Here is a 14,130-nt window from a genome sequence, read left to right as displayed (position 1 = left end):
AAAAACGCGTTTGTCCTGTCTTGAGCGCTGAACATGGTCACATTAAAAGCATCAATTTGTTCAACGAAACGGGCCATTGTGCTTTGTACGAACGTCGGCTCGTAAACTTTTATTGTTTACTCGATATTATTAATATTTATTCCGAATTTTGGCAATCGACTTCCCTGTGGAAATGCAAGTCAGCGGTTCCCTTTGTTGCAATGTGATTGATATATTCTTATTTCGGATCACGACAAGTAGCTTACTCAGGGTTGCGTATTAACAGTAACAACAATAGAACTATTTATTCCGATTGTTATGGACAAGCCTATATTACATCTCTGACAATGATCGCCGAAATTTGTTTCGTTACGTCGTCCTTTTTTATCGAAACCATATTTAAGTTGCTTAGCAATTCATGAACGTGATACGCTTATAATTTTTTTTTCTGTAACTGGTAGTATCTGTGGGAATTATTACTACTGATAATTTGTGTAATGTAATCGTTTGAATAATCTTATCCATTTTTCTTTCTATTTCTTTTATTCTTTTGATGATATTTATTTATTTCATCTACTTTTATCAATTTATCTTTGCGTTGTTTGTCTTGGGTAATAAGTTCACCGTCATTTTTTGTATAGGAATTATACTTTGTATCAATGGACATAATAAATAACATTCTGTTTATGATACCGTTATATACATATATAAAATCTTTAGTTTTATAATAAAAGTTATTATCTGTATAATGAAGGCAATATACGACTAATTTAAAATATATGTTTATTAACAAATGTTATAAAACCATTTTTAACTGTATTATGAAAGTTTACTGTGGATCTGTGCCGGGGATATTTTCGTGCAATAATTTCTGATCACAATGTACTTGGAAAAATTATGATTTCGACCAAGTTGCGTAGACCAATGCGTCTACTAAAGCAACTATGTATTGTTGTGTAGCAAGGTATAATGAGTTTAAGAGAATAAATAAAGGTAGTTCTTTGACTGTGCATAAGCAAACAGTTCATTTACAAAACAGGCGAATGATATATAAGAAGATTCAGAGATAATCAGTAAATTGCATCGGTAAGTGGTAATAATATTCTACATAAACTTGGTGCAAGGGCTGCTTCGCGTTAGGTACAAAGTAACGCGCTTGTCGACTCCGCAAGTAAAATTAAGTTGTTTCTAAACTCACTGGTGAAAGTTTGAGCATGGTACCATATCAAATAACAGGTTTGACTATGTGACTTCTTCTTTCTCTAAAAATTAAAAACCATTTCGATGTATACATGTTTCTTCACCGGAAGGCCGTTGAAGAAGTAAATATTGCAGACCGAAAAATTTTCTTTTAAAATTGATTAAGACGCGTAATACTTTGTATAAACGTTAGTATAGTCCTTTTATATATTACATTATTAAATATTCTGGCTATACCTCGCTTGTTTCGCAGTGCCTTTTGTGAATGTAATTTAATTAAATGCATTCCTGGTAATTTTAACCAAAAAATAATATGACCAAGTTTCATATCTAAAAAAAGTATAGTATAAATATATGCATTGATGAACAAAATGAATATTCTGATAATTTCAAGCCTCTTATTCTTGTTTCCTGAGATATAGTGATGAGTCTGTACATAATTGGAAATCTCTTATACATAAAACGTGTGAGGACCATAAAGTTAGTTACCGTTAATAAAATAACATGCTATTTTATGTTAAAACTTTATAATAATAAATATCACCATGGGTAACATTACATTAAGTACAAAATAATAAAAAAGCTCGCATTTGCTCATTGAAGAACGTTAACAATTAGCTTGACTTCAGATTAAATTGGATATCCGCAATTGCAGTTCCCCCATCTCTTAATGTTTCACCCCAACAAACACCCCCCGGGGACTCATAACATTTGTTATTTTAACCATTAACAACATTTTAATTGTCACCGCGTTTACGCCACAATTGTTCGGCTCCAACCGCAGTCCGCCGAACCAAGAATATTGTTTTAACTAAGTGCTGACGAAGCAAAGGAGACTTGGCTCACAAGTGTTTCTGTTTAATATTTATTTCATAACAAATGGCTTGTACTGTAGAAATGTATAAACAATTTATAAGTAATTTTGTAAAAAAAAATATTAATTTATACATTGCAGCATATATATATTGCCATTTGTAAAAATTGTTTTATACGTGTTTATATATAAAATAACCTTGTTATTAATCAAAGTCGGGTTGGTTACGTTATTTATAACTCTAAAACAGCTATATATATTTTTTAGTTTTTTTGGGGTATTTTGTATCTTCGTCTAGAATTTGATAGTAATGATTACAATATGATATTAATTAAAAATGAAAAAAAACCCAGGCTGGTCCTGAAAAAAAATTGGACTTTTTATGTATATTTGGAAATCCGAAATCTACTTATTCATAGACTTTATTTATATACTGTTAGGCAAACTCGTATATATAGACAAAATATACGTAAGTATTCATACTTATGTATATAGCAGACATTTATTCATATATTCTCATAATAAATAAAGTATAATACTTAATTATAAATACGATTCTTTATATGGAAAAAAAATGAATTAAAGAATAAATAATCAATGGTTTAGCAAACATTTCTTAGCCATTTTCTTAAAAATAGCGAGTGACTTAGCACGTCTTTTATTCAGCGGTAACAGGAAGTATATCATAAGATTTGTATTACATATGTTAAGCGAACAGAGATACAACGTTATCAAATATTTATTTAGTATCAAGACCATGAACTGACCATTACGAAAGTTTTAATGGTTGAAAAATACTTCACACTAGTAGTTAATATTCTTTAAATCCTAAGGTGTATTTGTAATATATTTGGCTTTCTCTCTAACTTGATTTATGTAGATTATGTATGTAGATTATCAGATTTATAAATAATCAAATCAAACTATAAGTTTTAACCGTGTAACCATGTATTTGTAAAACTTCTAGATAAGTTAATACTTTATATCGGAATTGTGTTTTAAACGCATATTTCATTATTTTAAAACTATAAATATAATATTTAAACTAATAATTAATGTTTATAGCTGCCAAATAAATTGTAAATGAGAGTAATTTGTATTTTTTTAACAAAAATAGAAAGTATAATAACAAACTGTGGGAGCTTAGAGCTCAGAAAAGGGGAGGCATGGTTTTTTTTATTTGTAATAATAAACAAACTCAGAGTATATCCGTTCCTGCTCGCCCGAATCCCCAACAACAGACTCAATATTAGAAAAGTGCATTAAATCGAGTACACGTATTAGCTCTTAAAGTGTTTCAGCGCCTTAAATTCATTTTACGTAAGTGTAAAATGCTTTCTTCTTAAATTAGTGTTTATATTTATTATTTATAAATATTAGTTGTACCGATAATTTAAGATTATAATAATTTATGATCATGGAAAACGACGTCACAATCTACACACAACCCGTAAAACCTTCAGTTTTAGCAAAGTTTGCTAAAAAGAGAGTCACGAAAAAAGTACCGTAATGTTCATAATGGCGATAGTTGTGATAAATTTAAAATATTCTTAATTTTGGCAGAACTTTTTAGTTTATTACACCGAACTGTAACCAATATTCAAAACTATATAACCTTACTGAAAAAATTTATTTAAATTTTTAAATGGACTGCACAAATAAATAGGGGGATATTTAGAAAAAGTTTAGATGCAGAAATTTTATATCGAACGTTCTAGAGCAGTATTTTCCAATCTTTTATATTCTATAAGGCTGAGGTGGGGTACCTTAGCTTTTTTAAATTCTTACGCCCGCCTGTGGAACAAAAACCTTTTTTTTTGAAATTTAAAGCGAAAGGGTTAAATTCGTTTCGAGTCCATTTTGGAATAGTTTCTCTTAAGAATCAAATTGGCCCCCTGTGGAGCGTGGGCTCTACGTTGGGAAACTTCGTTCTAAAGCAAATATTAAGAAGTTCAAAGATAATAAATAGACAAAGATTGAAAATATTCCGTTTTAAGGAATCCCATAAATTGAGAATCAAGTTATGTTTTGACACAAAAACCTTAGATTTTTTAAAGTCTGTATTTTTTGAGAAAAATTCCATTAATTTTTAACGCTACGTTGCGTTCTTAAGGTGATTCTTCTTGTCAAATTTTAATATAGATGTCTAAATAAGAACAAAAAACAAATAGCGACATGTGCAAACGACATTACAGTTTCCATGTTGTTAATTATTGTCAATTGTTTCAAACTTTTATATCCGCGGAACCCTCTTACTTTAATTACTTTATCGCCATAACGATCGTAAAAAAGTTTGGGCAATTTTAAAGCGAAATATAAACAGGGAACTCTATTCTCTTTTTATTAGGAACGCTTCGATGAAAATAAATATGATTAATGTTTTATTTTTACGATTATTCTTACGTTACCTATTTATTTATTATAATTAAATGTTTCTTTTGCATCTGTTGTCTGGAGCCGCTAATTTTGACCAATTTCTCACTGAAAAAGAACAATTTTGGCAACCTTCGTAATAAATTTAAAAATCCGAGTAATTCCTTCAAAAGATTAAATTAATAATTGATCACTTGAATTGATAATATGATAAAAATCGAAATAAATTTATTCGCGAGGTGGACATACGAACTTGTTGAGGTCATAGATAGAAGCTGAACGCTGGTCGCTTCCAACCGGTCCTATTCTAAATCTACAGGGGAACTTTCTAGAGTTGAAAGCAGGACGATAATGATTTTGATTCTTAATAGATTGGGTAGATACAATGTAGGTCTAGCGATCTTACATAATTACTAAACAAATAATACAATTTATCTGCCCAGCGGTGGACGTCCTATGACTTAAATGATGATAAATTTTTATGCTCATTAATATATAGGCCGAACCACTTCTTTGATAGCTATATATGCTATATAGATGTACGGAATAAATAAAAAAAAAGAAATTTAAATGACAGACGCTGGTTTAGCTATAAAATTGTTGTCTAAAGTTAAAAAGAATGAAATTTTTTTTAATACATATGTAGTATTGATTTTACATTTGATGGTTTTGTTATTGCAATCACAATGGTTTTGTCAAAATATCCCTAATATCAGTAAATCGTAGCAGATGATAGGGTAGATACAATGCTCGTAAAATGTTGTCTATTTCATATGATTTACGACGGTGCTCCAGCCGGGGGAGTCTAGATGACTTGTCTTATGTGTTCACTAATGGAAAACTTTAGAAATTTATCTACTTGTCTATGTGTGTGTACAAATGTCGAATGACTAAATTTATTATTTCCTTAAACGATTATAAACGAAAACAACTTATCTATCTTAAATTTTTAATTATTTGTTTACATCAAGATTGGTAGACTTATTTAAAAAAAAAAACTGTGCTAATTTTTTTTAATTAACTAGATATGTCTAACAAAATTATGCGATATTACTTGAGCCGTGTACTCTTTTGGTTTGGAGACCGATTTTCCGAGAATCGATTTTTGGATTCGTATTTTTGAGTCTAAAATAGAACTAGTGAGCAGAGATTCACCTGGAACCTAAGCAAAACTGATTAAACCGATGTTCCTAAAATATGTTAATTATAATTCTCAGAAAGGAGGACGGATAAGGATCCTTAAAAAATTTCTAAAAATGCATCTTATTTAGTCTATGCATTGATTTCTAAGAAACCATCTGCTGCGTTTATTACTATATAACAACCATATATAATTTTGTGAATTCTTTGGAAAGCTATATATATATATATATATATATATAATGTATAAAATATAAAAAAAAGTTTAAATAGGTTAATAAATCTCTTTTCAGACATAATGTCTGCGTAATACCATTAAGTTGAAGTAAATCTCTAATGTGAAGTGATGAAATTTATAGTGCCATAAATTCTTAAAGACTTTTTCATTATATTACAGACTTGTTGTTATGTTGCCAATAAAACTTAAGTTGCTAGCCTTATAAATAAAGAAGGACATAGGGATAATAAATATAAATGTGATATAATTTTATTTCACTATTAACTACATCCAATGCGGCTGCTTTAATGAGAGATAAACTCTTTTTACAATTAATATTAATAAATGTTCGTTCAATACTACTATTAAAATTTTGTATTAAATATCGTATAATTTTTTTTAGTTTGAAAACATAAATCTGCTACCAGACACCCTGTATTATGACCTAAAATAATGTATATCATTAGAGCATTGTTTATTGCAAATTTTTTTTAGCAAATCTTATATTATTTCACTTAAAGTATATATAGCTATATGTATCGAGCAGCAGCTGAAAATCGTGTACCGATTGCTTTCTATTTTTCTATATTTAGATTCGATATTTCTGACGTGTTTTTTATATTCTTTTATATTTAAATTTAACAGTAAGGTTTTATAGCAAATTTGGTATACGGTGTGGCTACACTTACAATAAACATAAAAAAATAAAAAAGAACAATATTTGGCGATAACAGCGATTTCTTCTTGTCTATGATTAACATCAGGCGTTGATACACACAGGTTTCGGAATAAAAATATTTAGAACTGGATCTCTACATTTAATAAAAATATGAGTTTAATTGTTAAATCCAGTAATAAGCATTTGCTTTAAAATAATGCTTTTATACTGTCTGTGTGTGTAAAAGTATTTTTTGCATTTGTCCAGGGGCCTGTAAAATATGTGTATTTTATTTTTGAGTAATTTACTATACACGGTATTTTATTCCGCGTATTTTATATCGAGTCTTACTGGATGTTCAAGACATAGACAGGTTGTAATTACAAATTTAATCTGTCATTTAAAACTATTAGAAATTTGACTGACAGCTAAAAGAGTATAAAGTATATTAATAATAACATATATAATTATGTACGAGCAGTGGTAGCTCATCGATAGAGGACTGAGACTTTTGTAATCGTAAGTCGCAGGTTGAATTCTCGAGATATAATTTTACATAATTACCACTTTGTGCATTAATTATATAGGATTGCAATTACACACAAAAAGTTTCCAGAGGACAGGCAGCGTCCTCTGCGTATCATAATACCACACTGAGATCGCCAAACCGCCTGCCAAACCTGACATGGTATATTCCCCATAAATATCCTTGGGGGAAGGCCAATGCCTTGCAGTGGTCATCTATGGGCTTATGTCGTAGTCACCGCTATATTAACTTATCTATAAATTATGTATATCGAGAATCCCTATTTCTCTTGGTCTTGTCATAACTTAAAAGCTGCTTCACTTATTTTTTTTCAATCAGTTTTCTAATCTATTGCAGAAGATTTTTCTAGAAAATCATTCCGATTGAACTGCGCGCGTTTGACGCATTGCAAAATTTCGCTTACGCTGTGTTATCCTATAACAAAATTAGTTCATTTATTTCACATTTAATAAATGAATAAAGTAATCACTTCGATGTATGTTACATTACTTTATTATTCTATCAGAATGCGGCAGGTCAAAGATACTAGCAGCACTAAGACTGTCAGGACAGCGCGTCTCTGAAGGAGTTTGGGTCCTCAAAAAATAAACAAGTTAGAATAACTCAGTTTGACGTCACTGTTATTGATGTTAATGAATTTTAGTATTTTGATTTCGATATTGCTATAAATTAAAGCATGGCTTATTCTTACTAACTCATTTAACCAACTTAATGATATTGCAAGTAATAATTGGTTTCGCAAATTATTGTAATCGGTAGCTAATTTAAATCAGCTTTGCTTGTCTATTTAACCACGAGACAGTAACTCCTTGGAATGGATGACAAACTATACTAATAGTTAGCATAATATGTAAGTTGACATAATAATAAAACAAGAAGATTAACTCAAATGTTAGTGATAACTGTAACAAATTGTAACAAATCCTGGGATTACCATTCGCTATCGGAAGTGTTTAAGGGTACGAACCCTGTTATGACACGTTTCAGCGGAATACGTCATCGCATGGAGAGGGTGTCGAATCACTTTACTAAATTAATCCACTCCGCTGAGCTCTAACGCAAACTGTTTTTCGGTTTATCCCGGACGGAGCGGAAAAGCCGGAGTAACAATTCAATTTGATAATTAACGAATCTTTGATTTATGTTTGTTTGTAAACCTTTTTACACCAGTGATTTCTTCTACAATAATAAAATGACTGCTTTGTGCTAATTCATTTAGTATATAAATTTATTCTCAGTCTTTTTTGTAACATTGGTGTCAGACGTCACTAATACAATTTTAACACACCAAATATAAGGCGGTCCAGAGTATCATCTAATACTCAATTCACATGGTGACACGTGTTCAGAAATCCTATCGCTTTGGCATTTCATCTGACACCTATATCTTTTTTGTGTTCTCGGTGCTTCATTACTAATGCTCACCAAAAAGGCAATCAGGTGTTTACAAAATACGTGTCTACAATAACCTTGTTTGTCGTAAGGCATATGCTTTCCCTAAAGATATCTTAAGGCCCCACGATAGGCCAATTATGCTACGCAACTTGTTTGTGGGCAGTATTTATTCTAAATAAATAATGCGACAACGTGTGAATGATATAAAATTGTATGGTTGGAATCGAACCCGCGACTTAAATCGCAAGTATCCGTCCTCTACCGCCACGCTACCACTGCTCTGCATTAATCAATTTCCAAAAATAACGTGATTTAACAATGTATTCTCGCCGATATGTATTTTTTAAAATACCAGTAATTAATTTTCATAAGATAGAATTTTAAAAATATACATCATATTCTGTAAGTGTACGTCTTATGTACTAAAACTATCTTATAGAATATAATATAAACACCCGTTTTGATTATTCTATAATTATTTTCATCGTTGGAAGACGCTGGTTGCAAGCTGCTACTATTGGAAATCTGGAGTAAAGCTCACATGACGTTCTTTGCTGTACGCAAAGAACGTCCTGTGGATGCAATGATAATTGTTTTAATATTATTTTATTTACATTTTACGAAAACCGATGGTGACTAAAAGCGTTATGTCTTATTTATTTCTTACCTCTTATTTATTAGCTAAGTTCGAGACCATCTACGAAATGCTTGGAACGTTATAAATAAATTTTACCGGATTGACAGGCCATCGAGCTCCTCGGTTTTTTGGATAGACACTCTTAGAGTAACCAGGTGCAAGGGCCTCGAGAGAGACACTGCAACTTGAAGTAACACTCTATATGTTTTCACCATTTCTATTTTAGTTCCCATAGGACTAATATAAGCTTTTTATTTTCCTAAATAACATTTGTTATTCATCTTCTTTTTCACAGCTGATACCCACTGTAAGACATTGATCTCCCAGAAAGAGCCGCGACGCCCAGTCTAGTGCTTTTAATATAGCGTCGGTCAACGACCCGAGAACCTTTACGGCCATCGATTCCATAAGCAGTGTGCTCTGCCCTTTGCCATTTTAGACGAGCGATCCTTCGAGCTTTACGGTGACCTTAGTCCTTCTGCGGTTTTTCTAGTTTCTGATTGGATCACGCAGCGAATCTCTCCAGTTGTTATTAAAGAAATATAAATTGTGGTTGTTAAATAAGTAAGTTATATCTAATTGGAATATTTTATTGGTGACTAAGCCATTAATCTCATAGCATAGTCCTAAAGTTTTAAAAGTATGCGCAATAAAACAATTCTGTAAGCCCCATGTACTCGCTAACTTCGATCCACTACGGTTCGCGAGCCAATGTACTGAACAACGAATATATATTTCAGCGGTAATGCTTAACAAGACACCTCTTACACTAGCAATGTAGTACTTAATGTATTGCGATAAGGTTTACATTTGTGCTGACTAGACAATTTAAAGAGAGATCAAGTTGTTTTGCAGTGTGGTGAAACAATTCGTTTCGGCAAATAAAGTGACTCGTAAAATTCTTTATATTAATTCTGAATGATAAAATCTTTTCAACGTATCATTTATTTATTGAATAATAAATGATTAAGTTCGGAAATTCTTTGTTCAACATAGGATAGATTATATCTGAAACAGACGTCAAGATGAGTCTAGCACCCGCATTGTTGATGAATACCTCAGATCTGAGAAGAACAGGTAAAAAAAACTTAAGGGCACTACATATTTTATTAAAAAGAATGTAAAATAGCATATTTAATAACATTGATATAGTCTGGGGGCGAACACGTTATTCCCAAGGTGTACTATCTTGTAATATTGTGAAAAGTCATTCAAATTTAGTTAAATTTACAAAGAAAAGTTCTTTGACGATTTTTTAATCTCGCTACTGGAGATTTCTAACCTGATTGTAAAATGTATATCTCATAGGTACATAAATTTGTTTATGCTTCTGGTATTTGTGTATATCAATAATACAGGAATAGTCAGTAATTTTTAAGGTCATATAGTACATGCTCACATGCCTATGATCACAGATGTGTGTCTACGACTTAGTCCGAAAACAAATTGTGACGTAACAGTCTTGTAATATCCTATTAGACGAGAAATCTACGCTGCTGAAATTTATATACATACATACAAATATAAATGCGTATAAATATGTTCGTATATATATAAATTTCTATTGTATATGTATAAATCTATAGACCGAAAAATAAATAATAAAAAGCCTATGCAATTTCTAACAAGTCAATTTTTTTAAAAAAATATGTTTAAAATTAAATGAAGGTTGAAAGCCAATGTGACTTACTATAAACAAACATAGTAGAATGAACAGACTTCTTACTTTTTATTGTATAAATTAATTATAAGTTTTGTTGAAAATGTTAAATTGTGTTAAAATTCAGGATTCAAGCGCCTTTATTTCTAGGACAAAAAAAAAAGAAAAAGTAATCAAACTTCGCAACTAAATTAGTTCTGACACATATCAAACTAAATGACATGAGATAAATTTTTTAGCGAGTATTTAATTTTACAATGAAAGCCGCGTGCATAATCCTAACTATAATTATATTCGTTGCGATCATGGCCGTTTGCGTGATGGTTAAGTTCGCGACGGACATCACAGTAGAAGACAGGAAGAGAGAGTACATGCCCGGGAACGGAGGAGTTTACGAAGTGGGCAGATCGATAGGCGTGTTCTCTCTAAGCGACAACTACACGCAGCCCAGTGAAGCAGCCGAAAGGTTCCCTTACGTCGCAGCCATCACCAGGAACTCATCGAACACGTGGTCGTTTGCTTGCTTTGGGAGCGTTGTCTTGGTCAAATGGATAGTAACATCCGCTCATTGCAGGAAACCGGGAACCCACAGAATACTGCTCTTACAAAATTATATTAAAAACTATACACGAACGTACCCTATTCTGTTTTGGAGGATTAACGAGAAGTACAACGCAAGTGATCCATTCGGTAAGAACGACATTGCAGTTGCGAAACTGAATCTTGAGACGCATCCTTCCGTATCCAAATCGTCTGTAGTCGACATCTACGAAGCCAAGGATATCGAAGCTTCTATTTGGAAGACTGTATCAACGATGGGTAGACAAGTATATCTGACTAATAATTTTGACAAATACGATATAAAAATCACGGAACCACACAAATGTTTCGAGAGCTACGGTGTTTATATGGACGACAGTTTAATTTGCGTCGATATGTCCGATTATGAAGATTGCTTCGTTCATGAGTTTGGACCCCTGTATTCAGGAGACAAGCTGGTCGGAATTCTAGCGGTGAAGCCAAGAGACTGTGATCTAAAATTGCTAATATTTACTAATGTGTCGTACCATGCGGATTGGATTTTAAGAATTACACATACTCCATTATATGGATAATAGTTTTTTTTCTTTTATTACTTTAAGCAAGCTTGGTAAAATGTTTGGTAGTATGCTTTTGAGTAAAGTTTGTAACTTCGTCTTTACATAAATTATCACAAACGAAGTGTTCAAACTATTTTACATTCGTCCGATTAAGCCCTTAATAGTTGAGTATATCCAGTAGCACAGTAATAATTTCAAAACAACAGTTTGATGGCAGAATACATAGAATAACTATGCCTCAATATCCAAGCCAGATTTTCTTATAAGTCAAAGACCGGAGGTAACGTCTTCAGACATTGTGGTATTTTGAAAGAGAAGATTTTCCAGGACTTCCCGAAAGCCGCCAATCCGAGTTGAATTCGGCGAGCGATCTTTTGTCGAAGTTGGACTTATCAAGGTAGACGGTTTGTCGCAGGTGTATATAATCGTCCACAACTTACAATGTAGCTCCTCCGACAACTACTTGAATAGAAAAAATATTTCATCTCAATTGTCTATAAATGGAAAAACTTTTCGTATTTTTTGAATTTCTTACCTAAAGTTATTATATTTAGTTATGACAGTGCTGTTATAGTGATATATAAAGTAAAAGGGGTTTTTTTAAAGCTCTACCTTTTTTTCATTAGCTTGGTTAAGTTCCCATTGCTAAGTGACCGGCAGCACTTTTAACAATCTGTGATCCAAATGTGTTACGAGAACTAGATATTTGACATAAGGTTAATAATAAACAAATCTGTAATAAGATAAAACTAATAAAGTACGTCATCGATCAGTACAAATACCTAACTACTTTATTTATTAAATATTTAGAAAACAAAAAGAATAGCCAATGTATGTAATAAGACAATATGCTACAATTTCTAGTAGTAGTAGTGTAAAAAACTTTATTTAAAATTCAGATAAATAAAGGTTATAATAAACTCATATATTGAAGTAAACAAATAAGTAATTTTATGTATAAAAACAAAGGGAACAAATCAAACAAACTAGTTTCTTAATATTTAATAATAAAATAAAATTTTAAATTATTGATCGATATAAAGATCATATCGAATAGAAAGAGAACTTCATGTTATGAATATTACTACTCGGTGTAAATGTTTTTAAACCATTATTTCTTTAAATGTCGTACAGTGGATTTTTTTCCCTTTTAAATACCACTCAGAAATCTTAATTATTAGAGGGACCGGAAGGTAATGTCGTTTCAGTCCACATATTTTATTGAAAAACCTATTGATTTTTACCGCTCCGGTATTGAAAACTTCTATACCAGATGGCAAAAGGTTGTTTATAAAGAAGATAAATAGATTTTTGATTAGAAATAAAAACTTGTTAAAAATGTAGTCGTGTGAATTTAACTTAAGGAAGCGACACTACTTTCCGGTCCCCCTAACATATGCTTAGGAGATAATAAGAATCAATGAAGTTGTTGACAATTTTGAACAATAACGCTTGGTCATAGGAGAGATACACAATAGATAAAAAAAAGAAAATTGAAACTTGTAGTAAAATTGAATTAGTATCCAAGAACTTTTCAAAATTTGTCCTGAATTCGTTCCAGTAGTTTATTATAAGAAATCTTATCTTACGGATTTAGAGTTTAAAGTCAAAAGAATTTATTCAGTATTCACACATCTTTTAATTATATGATATGGAAAAACTAATTATCAATTAGAATAGAATTTAATTAAATTTGCACGTATATCAGATTATCTTTATTGTTTATCTTCAAAAAAAAAATAATATATAAGCTATGGCTGCCTAACTTTGTGTTATGTGTCGCCATGACCGCTTTGTAAAATCGCGTAATTGTTTAATCGCGTATTGGAATTTGATAACTGTATTGCTGATATTTTGTAAACATCTGATTGTTAAAAAGTAATTATTAATGGTGGAAGAATATAAGTAAGCTTGTTAGTACCGACGGCACAAGAGGATAGTTGGTCTGTTGTTATGTGACAAAGTCGTTACGATGTTTGTCGATTATAAGAATATTCTAACTTTGTTGTAATGACGAAAATTGCATTAGTGATGTCGAAAGTTCGTCCCACATGTTAATACTAGTGTTTCTTTTTATCTACATATAGATTATAGATAGATAGACATAACGACAGAAATAACGATAGATTCTTACATACGTGAAGATGGTACTGATCGCATTATCTGTTACACAGCAGGGTAGCCGCTCAATCTGGCCAAATTGCAAAATGAAAACACCCATTTTGATATTTATCTTTATTACGTCTAAGCACAAATACTTGTGTCGATGGTGGGACAGCCGGCCCTACGACTAAATCATATATTTTATTTTTCTATCCAATTCAACCACGCGCATTGATTGTATTGACGCGTGTACGCAAAAGTTTAGCACTCTTTGTATAGATTAAATATATTATAGAGACAAAATTTT

The 14,130-nt window shown here is 31.4% G+C and overlaps 1 protein-coding gene across 1 annotated transcript; it reads left to right on the top strand.

Moving 5' to 3' along the window:
* The first annotated feature begins 10,877 nt into the window (after positions 1-10,877).
* LOC137923113 (trypsin delta-like) lies at positions 10,878-11,735 on the top strand. Its single transcript, XM_068766275.1, has one exon. It carries the CDS (start codon positions 10,878-10,880, stop codon positions 11,733-11,735), a length of 858 nt encoding a protein of 285 aa, XP_068622376.1.
* The last annotated feature ends 2,395 nt before the right edge of the window (positions 11,736-14,130 follow it).

This window comes from Battus philenor, unplaced genomic scaffold (genome assembly GCF_028537555.1).
Source record: "Battus philenor isolate CCGP_79_NKW_IND1 unplaced genomic scaffold, ilBatPhil1.0.hap1 SCAF_20, whole genome shotgun sequence".
Taxonomy (NCBI): Eukaryota; Metazoa; Arthropoda; class Insecta; order Lepidoptera; family Papilionidae; genus Battus; species Battus philenor.
Note: the sequence above shows the minus strand (reverse complement) of the source record. Positions and strands in the feature narration are given on the sequence as shown.

Excerpts from the sequence above, each read along its gene's own strand:
- LOC137923113 (XM_068766275.1), top strand. The coding sequence starts at position 10,878 with ATGAAAGCCGCGTGCATAATCCTAACTATAATTATATTCGTTGCGATC.